Source organism: Rhea americana, unplaced genomic scaffold (genome assembly GCF_003343005.1).
Source record: "Rhea americana isolate MKP2758 unplaced genomic scaffold, rheAme1 scaffold_8, whole genome shotgun sequence".
NCBI classification, from domain to species: Eukaryota; Metazoa; Chordata; class Aves; order Rheiformes; family Rheidae; genus Rhea; species Rhea americana.
In genome coordinates, this window is record NW_028186978.1 from 232,349 (window position 1) to 252,823 (window position 20,475).

General features: G+C 36.0%; 1 protein-coding gene across 4 annotated transcripts in view; it reads left to right on the forward strand.

Annotated features, from left to right (window-relative positions):
- The window catches only part of DLC1 (DLC1 Rho GTPase activating protein), a 234,443-nt gene that overhangs the window by 91,637 nt on the left and 122,331 nt on the right, over positions 1 to 20,475 (forward strand). For all 4 annotated transcript variants that reach the window (XM_085322780.1, XM_085322779.1, XM_085322782.1 and 1 more), the window contains one exon: positions 10,763 to 10,796. In XM_085322780.1, coding sequence (XP_085178906.1) covers positions 10,763 to 10,796 — 34 coding nt within the window. The remainder of the gene's footprint in view (positions 1 to 10,762; positions 10,797 to 20,475) is intronic.

Sequence of the window (20,475 nt, forward strand, 5' to 3'; positions counted from 1 at the left end):
AGTGATTATTTTCATATAAAGAATGAGATCTTTCCAACTAAAAAAAAACTAAGTATCTTGAAAGAAACAGAAGTCCTTGAGTGAAATGAAAAGCAATCTATTTTTTTGCTTTTCACCCAGAAGACCATTATTTTACCATCTCTATATCTGTTACCAAAAACCTTGATGAGTGCTTGAAATTCAACACACTACCCAGGAAGAGAGTGCTCAGAAAAACTTGGTTTCATTTCAAATCTCTTCCTCTTGAATCTAGAGACCCAGAGAAAAGCAAATGACCTATATACTACTAACTGTAAGGTCACAGTARTGGTGTTTGGTGATTTTTAAGCTCACACTTGCTATGCTTATGTGTTGAAGCATGAACAGATCAAGATTCCAAGAATATGATCAAATGAGCAAACAGGGTCCAGACAGCATATTTTAGAATTTATTACACTCCCTCTGCCTCTTCCTCTCCCCTAAAACAAAGCAAGTGTGTTGCTGTGTGCTTCTACTCCTGGTCATTTGATGTAAACCAAATTGGGTGATTTATATAATCACTTTCTGGTTTATGCTTTAGTAAACCAAGAACACACATGATAATTAATACATCTGTCTGATTGGTTGTAACTCACAAAAATACGTTAACGTGCAACTTACTCTGTTATGATTACCCCTGCTACCTTCCAGCCTTAGATGCTCTTGCTTCCGTAATACATCAGCACAGTGACTCACCCAAAGTTATTGCTCATTCTGACAAAATACCTCCCTCCTCTCTCTGTCATCTCATGATTAGCATCACTATTCTGTGACTCTTCAGCTTCCTGAGCAAGGAACTGCGATCTTCTGCAAAAAGCAAAGGTTTTAGCATTCCTAGATTTTTGCAGTTATTTGTCGCTTTATGCCTGGATAAAGCGTAGGATCAAGAGCCTCGCGAGGGATCTGCTTTTGATCCTTTTTCACCCGGTTCAACAAATGTAACATTAAAGTCACTGAATTCACATGAGACTGTAAACATAAAGATTTCTGCCAGAGAGTACACGCTGTTTTAAAAATTAGTTCATTGGGGTTTGGTTTGGTTTGGATTTAAGGAAAAAAAATGAAGTTGCAGCAGCCTGGTGCTGCTGACAGTGGGAAGAGCAGCCAGGTAAGGATACCTGCTTCAAGAAAGCAAACTCACACAGGATCAGAGTATCACTCYCCTTGAAAGTGTCAATAAGTTGCTGCAGTTGCTGCTAACATATGTGACTGTCTTTTTCAGARTATGAAGCTGAAAACAGTAAGATCTTCCTTGATCAGTATAAATACCAGTCCTTTTTAATATTCCAAAAACTAGAATCTGATTTTATTCCTTCTAGCTGCACTGAGATTTGAATATGAATCCAGAAGACTAACATCAGGGAAATTCAGATATATAGATAGCAATCAACAACTGGATTTGGATTGATCTCATGGAAATCAGACCATGTTCTCTAGAATCAGACCATGTTCATTTATATATATGATGATTTATATTGCTAATCTATGGCTTCTTCATTACAGTAGACACTTACACTTGCAGCAATGAGAAAATATTCCTAATTTTCCTGTCCTCACTCTTCAAAATTAGTAAGGGCAACTTTCTTGGGATGAAGGACAAGAGTTGCTGCTTTGTTTTGTTTGAGGAGACAAGAATGGTAAGATTTTGTTGGTTTTAATTTCCCCTTATACTCTGGAAGAAAGTGCTCAAATGTGTTAAGTAACTTCCAGTCAGCGTGTAGCAAATATGACTTTTGCATCACACAGTTGAAAGAATTTTTGATTTACATGAAACATGCAATGATTCTAAGGCAGTAAGTCTTACATACAAAGAAATGAGAAAAGACTAAAATCACCTGGGACTCCTGTCAGCTCTGTAGAAATATGCCCAAGATTTAAGGGCTTTAAGGCAAGATCACATTTGTAGACATTACATGATGCTGAAACAAATGGGAAACATGAGATTTTAATTATCTTTTACTGGTATCTTAGAGAGCTGGGTGCCCTTTGGTTCCCAAATAGTTCAGCTTTGCCAGTATTTCAGGGTTTATTGATGTGTTTGTTATTATAAAAGGTTTTATAAGATAAACGTTAGCTAAACAAATGACTTCTGAGCTTGTGAAAAAGCTCTGTGTGTGTAAATGAACCCTAACAGAACCTCTGCTGATTGATGAAAAGCATGAGCAGTCTTGAGGCTGCTCCAGGTTTAGAGGTAGTGTCACATCTCAGCCTTCGTGTTAACATTCAAACTCTGTTTTTTAGGGAAGAGATACATATGTTTGGCTGAACTAGAGGAAGCACACATTCTGTTACTCCTAAATGCTATACATGTTCCTTAACATTAAACTAAAAATTAGCTGATCACTTTTTCAAGTATTTTTATGTCCACCCCAGTAGTTAAAGTGAAACTCAAGTAGAGACAGAGTTCTTTATCTGGGGAACCCCTGGAAAGTATCAAAAACAAATTTCCCACCTTTGTTTTTAAACCACATTAAGTCCCCATATGCAAACAATCCAAGGTCCAACAATTGCTACTTAAAAAGAGAAGGATTAATTATCACTAATTATGTTTCCCAAATTGTGTGATGGCAACTCTTGGGGTTGTCATYATCTAAACCAGCTGTACGTGGTCCTGGCAGATATCAGAGAATTGGGAGCTTACCCTGATCTATGGAAAATCTGTAATAACCCTAACCATAGTGCAAGATAGTTATCATGAATCTTTCTTTGCACTCCCRATACAGTAAGTGTCACAATATGCTAGCCGATGGAGACACCAAAAATTACCAGAGCATCCAGAGTGCATGCTGTTCGCCACTGACTCCATAGGAGAAGTGTCACCATCCAGTACTAACTAAAAGGGTCTCAGTGTATGACCTCAGTAGCATAAAGAGGCTCAAACAAAAACAAATATCTAGTCAAAAAACATACAAGGTAGTTGGGGAGAGGCTTACAAGTGACAAGTGACTGAAGGAGAACATAGGCAGGCAATGATACAACTTTATACTTCTGCTAGAACAGAATTCATAATGTTGTCATAAATAAGTCAGAGACCTCTGAACRTGACAATAATTCCTTTGCAAAATTTAATTAATTGCTGCAGCTTTATTGTTGGATTTTAATTAGTTTTCATAATTGTGATCTTTAGTAAAATGGAAGAAGAAAGTCCATAAAGACAAAAAACCTTGCTGAACATCCAGGAACACAGAATTCCTTTCTAAATCTGGTCTGTCCCAAAAGTTGAGGTTTCATCTTTTATCATTCCTTATCCAGATGAAAAAAACCAAAAATGTGGAGAACAAAAACTCGCTTTAAAAAGTCTTGAGGTTAATAAAATAATCTCCTGTTAATAATTCCAGAGGACTGAAAATCAGGTCTCTTGGCTTTTCTTCTGCATTATCGCTATCATTTCAGTTCAAAAAATCACTTCAGATTATTTACTTTTTCAAAGTGTTTTCTCTACATGGGTACTTTCCTGATCTGATTCATTCTGATTAAAGGATTTGGTTTCAATAAATAAATAAATAAATAAATAATAAAATTTAAAAAAAAAAAGGATTTCCCACTAAAGATATTCTTTCTATTCTTTCTCTATCTTGTTCTAACAGGGATATAACTGAAGAAATTTTAGGTCAAGAACTGCAGTATTTTCTAATTTCAGATCCTCCAAGTGGTCTTGGATTTCTTCTTCCATGAAATAATCCTGTTAATTTAAACGACTGCTTAGCCAAATTACTAAGTAAACTAGAGTATGCATTTTAAAAGAAATAAAACATCTATCTGAGGAAACTAGATGATACAGAATATACACTTCTTTCAAAATAACATAATGCTTAAAATTTGCTACCTCTCTGAGCATGGGTGCCATTGGTTTTCAGGTACAGGATTTTGTTATGCCCTTGTCTACTGGAATACAGAGGTCTCTGTTGTTCCATCCATTAATCCTTCCTTGCTTGTGTATGGTGTTGATACGGCCTGCTTCCTTTCTTGTCAGTAGATAAATAGATCAATCTTCTTTAAAGAGTTTTAGATTTTTGAGGTCTTTTGATCCTCTGAGCAGAAAGAAGACAACAGAGATATATTTCAGTCTGTATGGTTACAGTAGTTGTTTCTGCTCTCAAAATCAGTGCTCCTATTTAAAAACTAAGATACAGCATTTATTTTTATATTTACAGGTTTTGGAGGCTAGTCTCTTTTCTGCTCCTAATGCAATATACAGCTTTCTAGGAAAGGAACATGTTGTTTTGTATTTAAAGCAAATGACTTCGTAAAAAATAAAATTCTTACTAAAACTATTTTGCATAAAAGAAGCATCCAATGAAGTGAGAATTTAGACTATGATTTTTAATTGCAAYAATAATAGAAGATTACCAAACATGTACTTCTAAAAATAAAGTGGAGGATTTACAACAGCTTGAGTTTAGCAAGAGTTATTATGAARACTGGATTTTCCCTTCCTGGTCAAAACTCAGTATGCCAATGTTTATTCTGGATTTTTRCTTTCACCTTGGACAGTGTAAGACAGTATCTCTAGAGGCAAAACCGTTTTATAGATATATCAGTAATCTCCTACCTACTGTTCACTTAAGGGAAAGTAGAAAGCTTTGAGATCCTTTGTAAACCTTTGACAATCCATCGACAGTTGATCAGGGAATAGTCTACTAACTTTTGCCTAATGATAGCTCCTCTTAATTTAAATATATTGCGTGATGTGTCAGATGTGTCTTGATTTCCCAACATGTCTATTCAAATACATACCTGAGAAAGGACTGGATAGCTGACAACCTAGTAGTGTGGAAAAATTTTGTAAAATATTCATCATGGTTGGATGGCAGCATTGAAAATCTGATTTGTGTGATGACAAATGCTTTTTATTTTCTGTAATACAAAAAAAAAAACAGCAATAGTCTTCTGAAAAAAAGTGTTGATTTAAACAGCTTTAAATAAAGATGTTGACATCTCAGCCTGTACTATACAAAAGTCAGACAAGAAGCTGTATCTTATTTGGACAATAGAAATGCAGACTCACTGCAGTTGATTTATCAGAGACTACAAAAATAGAAGGTGTCACTAAATCCGCACTTTAGAAATTTTGTTATATGGACCTTAACTGTAGCTTTCCCAGTTTATACAAAGCTTTGCTACCTACTACAGCTGTTTGTACAAAAATCAATCATGATGCACTTGTTCATGTTTTGCAAGTCCAAGGAAGCAAAAAGATAGCTACTTTAATTCATAGTGACTTTGCAGGTTTAGGTTAAGTGTAAACGTACAGCTGTATACTACATTTTAGGGAAAGTCAAGCCATGTTTAGGCCAGCCAGGATGTTCCCCTGCTCTTTGGAATGGAAGTTTTGCAGGTGTCCTCACTATTGTCCCCAAAGACACTCAACCGTCTTTGCAGATAACGCTGCCTCCTTTCGCTGCCAAGACACTGCACATGTCTACCTACTATACTGTTTTTATTCTGGAAAGTAGCTGTACTGACCATTTTGCCCAGCTCAGAGGCAAAAAACTCTGAAATCTCACTGCTATAGAGGTAGGGTAATTTGGGAAGGAGGGGGACGTTTTCTTTCCTCTTTCTTTAGTGAGGAACTGTAGACAAAGTTCAATCCACTTAGTGTTATTGTCCAGAATTACTTGTGCAAACATCCGCTAACCCTGGCCTTCCTCCCCTGCTTCATAAACAGACCAAAAAATTTGTGTCAATACACCCAGAATGAATCCTTCATTACTGCAGCTTGAAATTATGGAGTTTTTACAAATTAGCTGCTGCTTCATTTTAAAAAACTCTTAAAAGCTCAGAAAGTGCTAGATACCTAGTTTTGGTCAAACAAAACTTTTCATTTGATCAAGAATTTTCTTTAAGTTTTCATTCACCGGAATTTTCTTTTTTGTTTCTAGGTGGAAAACAAGTTTTCACCTCTCTTATAATAAAATTCAAAAGAAATGGTCATTTAACCTAATATTTCCTATAATCATTTGTATCTATGTAAGGCAGCTGCAACTTTAAAAAAAATGTATTTTGCATGCATTTCACAGTTATTTTTGCAGGTGTCATATATTTAGAGGAAATCAGTTACAATTCAGGAAGATACATACCAAAATTTTAAAGAGATCATTTCACGTCAGCTTTTCTTAGATTATAATCACATTCTCTAGTGTAAAACAAAATCTTGGGTCAGCAAACCGTACCTGGTTACCTGTCTAGAGTGATTTCCTCCTCGTTTTTTTCCCTAAGTGATGCTAAGAGCACATACTATTAACATAATAAAGAGTAGGATGACTTTGGTTGGTGTTTGCTAAAATATGTGAGAGGTATAAAAAGGGTGTGCATCTGATTTTTCTGAAAGGTGTGACCCAATCATGTGGAAATTGTTAGTTGAGTTCTTTAGTTTTGTGAGGAGTTAGAAAATGATATGAAGTTACAGTGAACCCATCTGGCCAAGCAGGAAAATCCAATTTAATTGCTCCATTGCCAGAAATGTTAAATCACTTCCTGGGAATGCAGTTCATTTGGAACATATGGAACTCATTGAAGAYGGTCACCAGTGAATTCGAAACTGTACTGAAGATGAGAGCATTTCTCAAAAGTAAGTCGTGTTTTCCCACTGGAGAGCGTGTAAGCAGTGTATGTAGCTGTATTACCAAAAAGCTAAACCAATAGTAGAATTTTCTGAGATGTTGAACCAGATTTGCTCACTGTTTGCATTATTTAAAATTTTCAGGAAATACTATGTTCTTTTAGGATTCTGTTCTCAGCTCTAAGGGGGCAATAGAACGTACTGGCAGAATTTTTGGCTTATAATTACTTCTTTACCAAGAACCAAAAAAACAAGGCATCATGATTCAGTAGAATTACACTGTGTCTAGAAAACACACATATTTGAAAATATTTTCCAAAGATGTGTCTTTGTACTTTATGGATGAACATTTATTTAATTTTTGTTTGTTTAAATCAGTGCTTTTGCATCTACTATATACCTTAAGCAAATAAGCAGGTTTGTAATTTTTGTATAAACTAAGCGCTGTAAAGCTTTGAATAAAAATATATGTACACATCCTCCTTAAATTGTAAAGAATTAGAGTAAGATTATTTATATACAGGATTTTAGGGAAAACATCTTTCATCTTTCATACCTGTTTTAACAGATTCAGAATTTCTGAATATGCCGGTGTCATGTTCTGAGTAAAACGTTAATATTATTTGCAGTCTTTAAAATAGAAAGTAGAGTATTCTTTGAAAAAATACAATTTCTATTCTGTTCTATAGAAAAATTTTACTTCAATCCCTTTTGATATTACTATAAATATTTTTAGAGATTTTTTAACTTACATTCACTTGAATTTGAGAAAGATTTGGTTCCTAGAAAATACTATACCTTCTTCTTTTCCAGTCAGTGAATAACAATAAATCAGAGAAAATGTGATCTTCTAATTTTAGAAACATACTAAGAAAATTGAAGCACATTTTGCTGAAAAAAAAGAGGGATAATTCTGATACAAAGAAGAAAAGTGAAGCAATAATAAAAATCTTTGCATGTCCGTAATGCATTACGGGGAGACTTGCAGCAGGCAAAATAGAGTGGTTACAGCTAGTCGCTGTTGTAGGCRGGCTTTTTTGCCTTATTATTCTGGGAGAAGTCTTACACACTTCAGGATATATCATTTTGAATGTATTTCTTATTTGCACATTGTAGTAYTTTCTTTATCCTTGCAAACGGCTTTATTTTAGAGTTCATACTTTTGATATGTTATATAATCCGCATTAGTCTCGCTAGCATTAGTCTTAATGAGTTGCTACAAGATTAATGTAGTGAACACAAATACTTTCATCTGCAAACTTCATTCTACCTTTGAATTATCTGAAATTTACACTGCTGCTTCATCCTAGTTAACACATGTACTAATTTTGTAATTTACCCATCTGTTCTGAGGCATTATGGTTCTGAGTATTTTCAGCTACAGTAGGCTTTTTACCTTGGCTAAGCCCATTTTTTTAATAATCTTTAGGCCTATTAGCAGTCGTACTACTAGAGAACTGTAGCTCAACCATATGTCCCAAAGTATMCTCCAAGCTCCCTTCATATCTTAGGTATGGTTGCTGTCTGTTGGTTTAAGAGTGTTTATAAAAATCTAACACGTTCACTAAAATTTGTGTTAGGCTGAAAATCAACACATTTTCGCGGTCATCGGATAGCAAGATTAGGTATTTCAGGAAATAACTAGGAGCAACAAATGACAAGATTAAAATGCTTTAAAATCAACATTCCCTGCGTGCTAGTACAAATCATACTGGGAGCTGGTTATTCTTTCTACTCTCTCCTCTATGGTGATTAGCAATTCAGAAGTGTTCATTCAGACCAAAGATAYTGCCAGTGACTTTGCATTGCAGTGATAGACATCATTAAAGTCAATAATAAATCAGCTCGGTTGGTCCATTTAAGTTTGTAATAAAGCCAGCAGAAGCATTATCTTCCTTACTTGTCATTCTGTCATATCCTTGTTGAGCTCTGCAACTGCTTCCCCTCAGTCCAACTGAATCCCATTTAATCCTCTTGGTCTTGCATTTTAGACCTTAAAAAGGCCTTGCCTCTCCAACTGTTGTCTCTTTTTCGTGACACAGATTGTAATTTCAATGCTGACACCATGTTTATTGTCATCTCTCCAGTCATCTCAATGTCATCTGCTAAGCTTGGAGGACACCTTCACAGCCTCTGTCTCTTTTTATGACTAACAAAGCTCAAAATAAAAAAAAAGTGAGAATAACCTGTCCCCTTCTTCCCTTCTCTTATCCTGACTTTTCCCTTACTCCATTTACATTTCTGTTYGCTGATTTTCCTTTCTTCATTCTTTCTGTTCAGGTTTTCTTTTCTGGTTCGCTTGTTCCTCACCTTCCCCTCTTCACAGCTTTCTCTCCATCTCCTGGTAGGAGAAATGACAATAGTGAATCTGTAAAATCAGATAGGAGGGAAATAGACCAAAAGATGAACAAATGACGTGAAAGTGAAGCCATTTAGTCATGACTATATGTCATTCGTGACACGAAGCTAAGGGAATATACTAGATGGGATTTAGAATGATTTAGAATTTAGATTGGAATTTTAAAACCTCCAAGTTGAGCAAAATTTAGAAGATTCGCTTTCAGTCTGGTAGGTTCAATTGTCTGGAACAATTGGATGTAATAATGTATATGTTTATGCTCATATTGGATTTTTATGAGTAAATCACTTTACAAGTTTTTTACAAAATGTTTTGAAGAGTTTGGTTTTTTTCTCATTTTCTTATTTTTTTCCTRGGAAGATCAGCCAATGTAGCCACTTAGATTTAGGAACGAGAAGAAAATTACATATTGTTTTTCAAAATTCCATCAATTATTTTTTTTAAATCTATACATAATACACCTTTTTATTGCAACTAATGGCTTGGCTTATTCTGTGATTTTATTATTTCTTTGRCATATCAAGTTTCTTCAGTCTACAAAAGCTTATGCGTTCATTGTGTCACTGGAGCAAAGTGCTTCTTCCAAACAAATATGTGTTTGCACAAAACAAAGGAGCTGTTTTTCAAACAGATGGCTGCTGCTGTTTAATAGTAGTCCAATGCTATGCAATGTTTTAATGTCTAATTCAAGCATCAGRTATTTTACTAAGCTGAGTACAGGTGAAACAGAATGAATCACAGAAGTAATTACATGGCCATTGCCAGTCTCAGAGGTATTTATTAATTTGTATTGTTTAAAAACTCTTTCTATTTGCAATTTTGTACAACATATCACCCAGGAGATGTTATAAAATAATAAAGAGCAACACAAATCAAATTTTGAAATAAGATTTTCAGTCTATTTAAGAACTCTATAGATAAAGTCTGAAACCAGCTATTTTGTAATTTCTGCTCATCGCTCCCCTCTTTCTTTGGAGTCTGCAGCAGGAAATTTTGCTGAATAAACGCTATACTGACATGAGCAAATGAGATGTAGAGATGATACCTTAACTCACAGGGTGGTTCTGCATACGTTGCACACTCAATATGATTTCTCATCCAGCCTTTTCTCCCCTTATTGTGTCTGCACATTCTTTAATTCTGTAGACATGTGGGCCGTATAAATCATAACTTACATACAGTTTATAACCTATTTCTTCTAGGAAAAAAACACTCTGAAAATTTTTCTGAGTTAGTTTGAGAGAAAGGCATGATACGAGTAAGATTCGTACATCTGGTGCTTTTATTTCAAAAGCAGTTACAGCCAACGTGAAAACCATTTCTGTTACTTGCCTCTGAAAAGTTATATAGAGAATAAGAAATCAGCATGCTACAGAAGTAGGCTTGAGCCTGAATCCTAATTTTATGGAGTCAGTGGMAGAACTCCTACTGACTTCTGCAGCAAAAAGATTTGGCATTTTAGCCTTATTTTCAGCCACACAGTTTTCAGTGCTCTCTCCTTCAGAATTATTCAGTAATTTCCCACTGGAATTTCATGGACATGTATTCTACGATGACTGTGTGAAAATACATCCATTAGAGTATCTTATTTATATTAACTCCATCTTCTTCCTTCTCACCTAATCCTTTTTTTTTTCTAACAGAATTGGTTTCATAATAGATAGAAGCCATTCAGATGGAAACTGCATGTTTCTTTTCAGAGTGCATGATACAATGAGACCTCAGTTCTTTTCAGACCTTCTGAAACATAAACATACAGCCTACATTACAGTGTTTCCACTAAAAATCTTGTTTTCTAATAGTGGCATCATTTTTTTTTTCAGGCTATGCCAGTTATTTCAGAAAAGGAGAAGGCTGGTGAGTAAATATTTACTTATTTTCACATCTCCTTGTGTTTATTTCCTGGACTACAGCATTGCTTACCTAAATGATAAAGACTGGCTTTAACTATGTGTTTTTTTCAATGTATGGGATTATAGACCTGACAAATGTCTGTGTAAACGTTATTCATTATTTCTCAAATAGGATTTTTTTCTCTTTCTGGAAAGTAGTCTGCGTAATACTAGCAAAAATGTTTGAAATTATCCTACAAAGCACTTCAGTAAAATTGCAGCAGTCCATTATATGTCGATTACACTCTAGACACTAACTTTCTACTTCATGTTAAAACCTGTTACRATTTATTTGATGTCTTGATTAGCAAACACTGGTGCCAATGAGAGTGTTCAAGTCAGCAGGATTTGATGATTTCGTGAGAACTCTGTTGTCTGTTTGTTAATATGGAAGGAAATTTTGGTTTGCGGGAGTATTTTACAGGAGATAAGGATTTTTWCTTTGGCCAAGTACTTCCACAATATTATGAGGCTGTTCTTGTATTCTCTTCTATTATTAGAGTTCTGTGAATATTGTAAGTACTTCARTGTTGTTATGTGACGTTTTAGTGACCTTAGTGAGAAATATAARCAGACTTTGTGGAATGGATGTCTTGTTGCTGCAAAGACTAGAGAACACTCCAACTATTACTTCTGTATATCTCAGAGCAGAAGTTAACGTATGTCAAATACAGCTCCACAATTACCTCAAAATATACACACAAACATCCAGATGTCAACTGGCATACTGGTTTGTGTCAGTTATTTGTTGGTGACATTTGCTTCTGTTGTCCTTTTGAGGCTATTTCTTTTCTTTGGCTGATTGAGAGGAACAGGTTAAAAAAGCTTCAGAGAGAAAAGTTACTGTGCTAATTAGTCCTGTCAAATCTAAGTAGCTGTCTGGTGAGGATGCTACTGTTATTTTAGCTGTTGAGGCTCATAAATAATTCCCAAATTGCGTCTAATGTTTAATAAGTATTTTCTTTACAGAGTTTGCAGTTGGTATTATTTGATATTTCTTCTTCTAAGACAGTTCAGGTTTTGCATACATCTTTTAAGTTATGTCCAAGTCTGCAAACTTGAGTATAACTAGGACTACTGGTTGCAACTAATTTTAAATAATTTGTCAAGCAGCCTGCTTGACAATTTGCAATTTGTCAGTCCAGCATTATAGGCTTTTGTTCCTCATTAACAATATGTACCATATAAAATTATAAGCTAACTGAGAGTCATTAAAAAATCTTCAGGGCACAGGAACATATTGACTCTAACTTTTTTATAGAGGAATAGAGCCACAAGTGTGTCCCATTGTCATAAGTAATTTCCTGTAGAATCGGAAATAAAAGTTAAAGCTCTATTCATATTTTTTCAGTGCAAAAAAGTCTTTCATCTTTCAAAATAAAAGCAATTTTGACCTAAGCTGTGTTACCTGTACATATGCATACAAATCTCTCCTCCTCTTTCCCCTCAAACCAATTTTTCGTGAAATCTATTATAGTTAACATTACAAACAGTAAGTAGAACTTGGGGCCGTTTGGAGTCAGTTCTCTTATGTGCTGATGTTTCCATACGCTTGAGCACAAACTAGACTGTGAAAGGAAATGTGGTTGCCTTTATCTTCAGTTTCACCTTTTGTTTAATTCTTTTGCATCTCAGGAGGTCATGAGGGTATAATTTTGAAATATAAATGAAATATTAAGCATGTATTCAGGGGATGAGTATCTAAATCAGGCCCACTGACTGAAATCACCACTCAAAATCTCCAGTCAAACTCCTTTTCTCATTCTGAGATTCATAGTAAACTCTTACAGCTCCCTCTTTCTTTATTAAGATTATTTAGTTTCATCCAGGACAGGAATTAGAAATAAAGGAATGTAGAAAGGCTGATATTTTGAAGTTTCTCGTTCAGAAGTTCTAGATATATAAATAAAAACTTGCTTTTCCTATTTTTTAGATTCTGGATACTTGGATATTTTAAAATGCTTTTCCAATCAGTAACTGAATTTTTACATCTTTAAATGGACCAAGCTGCTTGGAAGTTCACACATTACTGGTTATGTTTATAGCAGTTGTTAATACTTGAAATTAAGTATTTTCTCAGTTTTATAGGTTTTTCCAATCCACAGTAGATTCTAACTACATCAAATATGAATTTTCAACTGGAGTTCTTTAAAAAAATGAAACTATTTTTAGTTTTAGAGCAAAGCCTACATATAATCTGAAAACGTGGCTACTTTTGTCAATCAATAACTTGAGAGTGGCATAACCAGCTAATTTTTATTACAGTGGAAAGTGCAGTAAAAGCTGCGATTGCAGAATCCCTTTGGCAAAAATCTATAAATGCTCAGTCTATTGAGCAGAGCACCAGCCAGACACAGCTCTGTCCGCTATTGCTGCAACTTGGGTCGGTTAGAAATTGCAAACGAGGTACTGGGGCGTAAGACATTTATCAGAAGTTCTTTTTAAAGAAGTCTAAGTATTCCTGACATTTCTGGCAATAGTAATTTTTCAAATGAATTCTTTAAGGTAGGAGTTAAAATCAAGTAACAGATAGTCGGGGAAAACGAGGAGGCCGGGAGATGACTCAGGGCTGGGACTGTTAGCACCTCAGTGAGCTTTAGTTTCAGGAGCCACGTTCCAGAAATGAAGGTGAAGTGCCAATAAGCGTAGTCTTGCCTAAATCTCTGTGGACCTACTTCATGGCTGTCCAGTTTATCTTTAAAATATCTGTGGGGAATGGAGAACTCTGTTTCTGACTCAGAARCATTACTACTTGAAGAGAGCCAGCAGGAGGGGTAGAGTGAATACCCACATCTGGTCAGGTACTAACCGCTTATTTCTGTTGAGGTGATGAAACTATGTGCTATCATATAAACAGGGCAGAAGGTTTAGTCTAGCCCTAAATAAATATTAATACTATTGGTCTATAATATTCACCATTCTAATAAATAATTTTTTTTGTGCATATAACAACTGCCCTGAGGTATTTTTGGTTGAAAATACATTTAGAAAAGAGTTGCTGCTCTAAAAATAAAATAAGCTTTTTGAAGTTAGAGTATTATGTTTTAGCTATTAAATGCAAGCTTTAATCAATTCAAACACAGAAGACTGAACTGGATATTAAAATACAAGGGACACTGCTCATCTGTAGCAGTAAACATTCCCCAACAAAATAGGAAAGTGAACAGACTCTTCAGTTTTATTGGTTCTACCAATAAAACTTCCCTCTGATTTTAAAATGTACTAGGGAAAAAGTGCACATCTTTGGGTAAATCTCAGTCAACGCATTGCCCTGTCACCACAGCCCTACTGGGCTAGAGAGGTTTTGGTTTTACTTCAGCACAAGTAAAAGCGTCAGTCTTTAGCATGGAATATAATAGACGCAGTAGCTCGCTTCTTGTCTATATCTCCATGATCAACTAAAAAACAAGAGGACAAAGCATTGATTTCAGTCAGAGACAGCAGACACAGTGAATCTCTGGCCAATGTACAGGGTTTGAAAGCTTCCCAGTATGAATATTACAAGGTATTTATGTTTCTGGTGAAGACACTCTTTAATAAAGTACAGACTCAATGTCTTTTGGTGTTCATTCCCCCTGGTTGCCTTTGATTCCCAAGGAAAAAAAAATACACAGATGATAAAAGGGACCTTAACTGCAGGGTATTTCCTCTCGCAGCCTCTAATTGTCCGTGTGAGGCCGCGGAGGGTCCTGCGCGCTCTGCCCCACGGGGAGAGGAGCTGCGGATCGGCAGCGCCTGAGCCATGGCAAGGTGGGTCAGGGCCGCGTGTGAGAAGGCTCAGCGGGAAGATCTTTAAAGATCTAAAGATCCTGCAATAGCACCGGGTTCTCCATCAGTAAACAAAGCACATCAAAGATCAACGGCTTAGCACACTACGTAGAGCCCTTCTAGTTTCCTTTCGTTTCATTGGAGCACTAATCAAAAAGAAAGAAATTCTCCACAAGCTTTTATAAACATGTTCTAGATTCAGAAAATGTTATAACCCAGCCAGAGCTGATCCTGAGCAAGTGTTCAAAATTTTTGTCTCCTCCTATCCACAGACATAATTTTAGCACTAACAATTTTTTCTTTTTTTTTATGAAGTCAATAAAGGCTCATCCATGTACAACTTACTTTAAAAATAGACCAACCTTAAAAAATTGGATCTTACTGCCTATGAAATTTCAGYTTCCACATAAACTGAAGAGAAATACAACTTAATAGGCACAGTCATGAGTTCTCTGGCTGCTTTACAACACCTCTAGCCGGTATTCRACAATTAACCAGGCAAAATGAAGTATTAGTTGCTCCTTTTCATGAGTTAACAAGTATTGTGTCTGTCTTTCTTTAATTGCTGGTTCAGTGCGACCATAATATCAGGTCCCAGTTCTTAGCTAGATAAACTTACTGCTGATGTTACAGTAGTTGCATAATTTTAGTTGGGTRTTTGCTGTCTAAATAAAAATGTCAGGTGAATACACACACTTCAATCTGTCATATTAAAAAAGAGTTACAAAAATGCTGCCARAATATGCATGGATGTCTGCCATACTCAAATAGATGCTGATAGATAAATTTCTATTCTGAYATTTATCTCATTGCTAGAAAAAAGGGTCATGATGCCAAAAGATACTGAAAGCTGACATTTCATGCTAAGATTCCTGTCGATGTTTGTTGGGGGGGTTTTGTTTGTTTTTTCTAAAAATAGTAAAATAGATGATGTCATAAGTTTACAAATTTGGTTTTAGCATCTTATTAGCTGTTCACTAATGTAATTCTTCTGAATAAATTACTTCACTTTTAGAAGTCATGCCACATTTGCTGTATGTATGTGGATATAACACACAAGCTTTAAAGTATACACGGCACTCTTCTGAAGCCATTGATTGAAAGGATTTATTAATCTGCATGTTGCTGTAGTAATTTTCTTTAAGTTTTAGAGGGAACAGTAGATCTTGAGACCACTTCTTTCATCTGAAAGTCCTCTTAATAGCATGTTAAAATCAGTGAAAGTGAGGTAGCACCTAAAACTCAGAAAAACAGACCATAAAGCCTTTAAAAAACTCTACAAAAGTGTTGCATAACAATAATTAAATCTGAAGATCTGAAAACTAGTAGAACCTCTTGGGCACYAAATTCTTAAAAAATATTTAGTGAGCTCTTGTTTTCTTATTCCACCTGCATTAGTAAGGGCCTCTTCTTCTCAGGACAAAAATTTTTAATCAAAATTTGCTGYTGTTATCCTTAAAGATATAATTTAATTTTTTTTATTTCTAGAATATAGTCTCATCTTTTTTGATCTATAAGACATTTAGACACAGGGAGAAAAGCTTAACTGAATTATTTTTAAGCCTCCTAACAGTAACAAGGATAGGTCATTACTTTTATATCATATTGGTCTATTTCATGCGCTTTAATGCTTATATTCATTTGTAGCTGTGATATTTTCCTAGATTCTATGATGATTATGTTAATTGTGGAAGCAACTTTAAATYTTTATTAACAGATACTGAAATGTGGGAAGTCATATCAGAAAAAAGTAGTGCTTCACTGCCTTATAGTCTAGTGCTGAGCATATTGAAATTTTATTTCTTTGTTGTTTTGCTGTYTTATTTTAAGCTCTGTAATAGAATTAGCTTATTCTAATCAAGATATATTCCCTGKTAGGAATAAAGATGTACTCTAGCTGAGTGATTACTGCTGCTGGCCATTGTGCTAAATCTTTCAGCTATTCTTTTGCTGTCCAACTCAATATGTGTTTTTAAGGCAATACACACTTTCTTTGTTATGACAAGATGTTTTTAATCCAGGGACTATGTGATTAAAAACCCAAGCATTAGCACTAAAATATTTTAAATATATTTTAACATAAATAATACAAGTTTCATCACAGATTGATAAACTGTGAGAATGTCTTTCATGACAGACTTCATCACCTATTAGTTAAAYACAGTCAAAGGATAACTCAGAATAACTCACCTGAAGGGGACCTTTGGAGGTCTCTAGTCCAACAYCCTGCTCAGGCAGGGCCTGCTGGGAGATCAGACCAGGTTGCCCAGGGTCTTAGCAGTCAAGTCTTGAAAACCTCCAAGGACGGAGACTGCACAGCCTCTCTGAGCAACCTGCTCTGCTGCTGGATTGTCCTCACAGGGAAAAAGTTTTTCCTTATATCTAGTCTGATCCTCTCTTGTTTCTGTTGATGCCTTTGGTCTCTTCTCTGACCGCTGTGTACCTCTGGGAAGGTCCTGGCTCCAACTTCACAGGCACTGGGTGGCTGCTGTTGGGTCCCCCCGAAGCTGTCTCTTCTCCAGGCTGAACAAGCCCTGGTACCACTGCGTCTGCTTACAGGGCGAGTGCACCAGCCTTTCTGGTGGCCCTCCTCTGGACTCGCTCCGTCTTACTGATGCCTGCCTTGTACTGAAATGAAACAGACTCAGGATTGCAGATGTAGTCAACAAGTACTGAGTAGAGGGGGATAACCCCTTCCCTTCATCTACAGRCTCTGGGCTGTTGATGCAGCCCAGGATGCTGTCACTCCCCTATGGCTGCCAGGGCTCATGGTCAGCTTGCTATCTGCCAGCACCCCCCAGAGCTACTCTCCAGTCAGGTTTTATCATTTATTTATCCACCCTTCCAGACTGCAAAAGCCAAACATGCAAACACGTGGGAATAGTGTCTCATAACTGAGCTCTTTCTTGTCATAGCTAAAAAACAGCAGAAGTCTTATGAATTAGTTACTTTCAGCAAATTCTGTTATTTTTCCATTATAACTAATTATAAGGTGCTCACATTTTACAACACTGTTGTACCGTATGCTTAATCCTAGTCATGTTGCTTTTCATTGTAAAATTAGTTGTCAGTTATTAAATGGCTTAATACCATTTATATTACCCAGCTGAAACTGTGGTCTGTTACTGTACTGGATGCTAAAAACGTTCTCTAAGAGCTAATCTCTAGCCAGAAAGAGCTTTTAAATCAAAGCAGGCGTGAGCGATTTCCTTCCATTTTTGGCTGTAGCAAGAGCCATGCACAATGGCAAGAACTAGTTAACCACTAAGACTGAGTTCTTGTTAAAGACCTGTTGATTCAGATAAAATGCAAACTAGTTCATTCAGTCCTAATAGATTCTGGCAAGCAACCATGAGGCCATAGTTTCTAAAGTAGTGATATAACTGGTAATTTGGGAATTGGATGATCAGGTAGCTTTTTCGGTGTCCAAAAATAGAATCAGCTTCTGAAAGGATGAGGTGCCTAGAGCCAAATTTTAAAATGAACTTTTGGATATGTTTTCATGGTTATTTAGGTACCTGAAAAAAAATCTCTTTACTGTCACATCTGCTAATTGTACAGTGATTTCCAGTAAAGGTTACCTGGGGACAGTAAAATCTTTCAATGTCACAAAGTCATGAAGGTCATTTCCAAAAATCTTAAGAAACTCTTTCTTACCTCTTTGGGTACCTATATAACATTTACAACACCTGTAAGATTATTTTGTTGTCATATTTGAAAATTATCACATGAATTGCTGAGTAGTTTCAGAATTGTTGAACACGAACCAACAAGTTCAACAATTTTAAATGATCTTTAATTCAGGGGGCTTGGAGCATTTAAGAAAGTGTAGCAAAATAACTTTCCCTTATTGCATCTGTTAAAACCAAAGGGTAAGAAACAGTTTTGGTGTCACATAGATCACCTGGGACATGGGCTCTACTCCACAAAGCCAGCACAGCATTTTGTTGTTTATACACTTCAGGTGTGTACATGCACACTTTTTAACTTATCAGGATAAAAAATCTCCATTTCACAAGTCCTTAAGGAAAAGAGAGATCTCTTTAATGTTTGATGAGAAGTCGTGCTTATTTACATTCCTCTCAATGACATGCTCAAAACTCAGGTGAGAGACACCAAGAAGCCCACTTTGGATTAGGCACACCTGGAGGCAAAATGTTTTCCTGATGTAGGACTCTCCTTGGCAGCACAATATAACTATACAGCTGTATGTAACTGCAGTGTCATAGGTTGCTCACTGTTTCCCATTTACTAAAATTGTTCATTGGTGCTCTGAATGGCTTCTGGTATAGCAAGTGGTATATGAGAGAATTTCTATGTCTCAATATAGCATGTTCTGCCTGAGTGACTCAGTCTTTTATGTTCTCTAAAGTCAAAGATACTAACCATATCTGACAAAAACTCTTTTCATTATCCTGTAGATTTTAAAATACCTTATAGCATCTAGTCATCAAGTTTAGCTATCATCTCAATCGCCTTTGCAAGTATTATAAAGCTAGATTGGCTATGGTTTAAAAGTCCCTTTTTTCATATCAGGAAGTGGCATGTATGAAACAAATACTGATTTTCTAGCATATAGTAGATCCATTGGTCCTTATAATGCAGCAACATACTATTATAATGTGTAAAGATTAGTCAGTTAACTGTCTCATGTGATTGCTGAATTATCATCCTCACCCTATAGTTGGTTTTGGCTGTTAGTGAATATCCTTTTCTTGACCTGTTAGGAAAGAAACAGATAGAATGAGAATGACTACTAGGTTTAACCCACCTGGATCATTTTCTCAACTGCACCTTTTGAATTTAATTGCAATGGTACAATAAGAATAATAAAACAAGTCTTGTATGCATTTTAACCAACTTCATAATATTTCTATGAAGTAATGTTAGCTTCAACAATTTACTGCATGGTTCTAGCAATTTTGGGGGTTTCCAAATGCATGAAGTTGTTGCTTATTTTTAGTATATTATAAATAAATAACTGAAACCCAAGCTTATTGATACACACACCTGCTAAATGGATGATAAGTTATAAATCTTTAGAGGTTTGTTCCTGCAGATCATCATTTCAGTTACATAAGTTTGGACTAACCTTGTAAGTAGAAGTTTGCTAAACCAACCATAACAGGATTTCTCTGAAAGTCTCTCTGAGTGAATGGCCTCTGTAGTTCAATCAGTTGTTGTTTGTTTAAAGCCCAATTTGCCATGGATGCAAATGCACCTTCTGCAGTACTTTGGCCTAACAGATAAACATATATTTGGCAGCCAGTTTCAGAGTGCTGGCTGGGTACCTCATCCCACAGTAGCCACACATAAGCAGAATTGGAAGGCAAAGAGGTAAGCAGTCAGAGATTTTAACATATACCAAACTACAAGCCTGAAATTAGAGAACAGCAGTCAAAATATCTGTTCAGTCTGCAAGGGGTTGGGGGATGGGGGAGAAACACATGCACAGCTTCCTCCGGGCAGGTTACCTAATTGATAATCTCATCCTGCAATGAATGTTTCTTCATATTGCAGGGAAGAAAAAGAAAGACTGAGACTTTGTCAAGAATTTCTGTCATCAATCTGTCAGTTGAGTTGAGTAAAGCACTGTTTACAGAGCACAACCCRTGTCTACATCAGAAAGATTTCCTGTTGTACTTGCCGTGGGAGACTGTCGTAGTGCAGATGAGCCCCCAGAATGTTTGAAGAGTGCCAAAGACTTATTCTGGTGGCAGAGCTCATAACAGCTTTTTGAGTGGAAAAAAGTCATCCTATCAATTTTTTGTGTGTTATCACAAGCATGTGTCTGGCAGGCTGGCAGGGCAGTATTTCRCATTCATAGGCGATATACGTGGTCTGGCAAAACTTTATGCAAAATTAATTGATTTTAA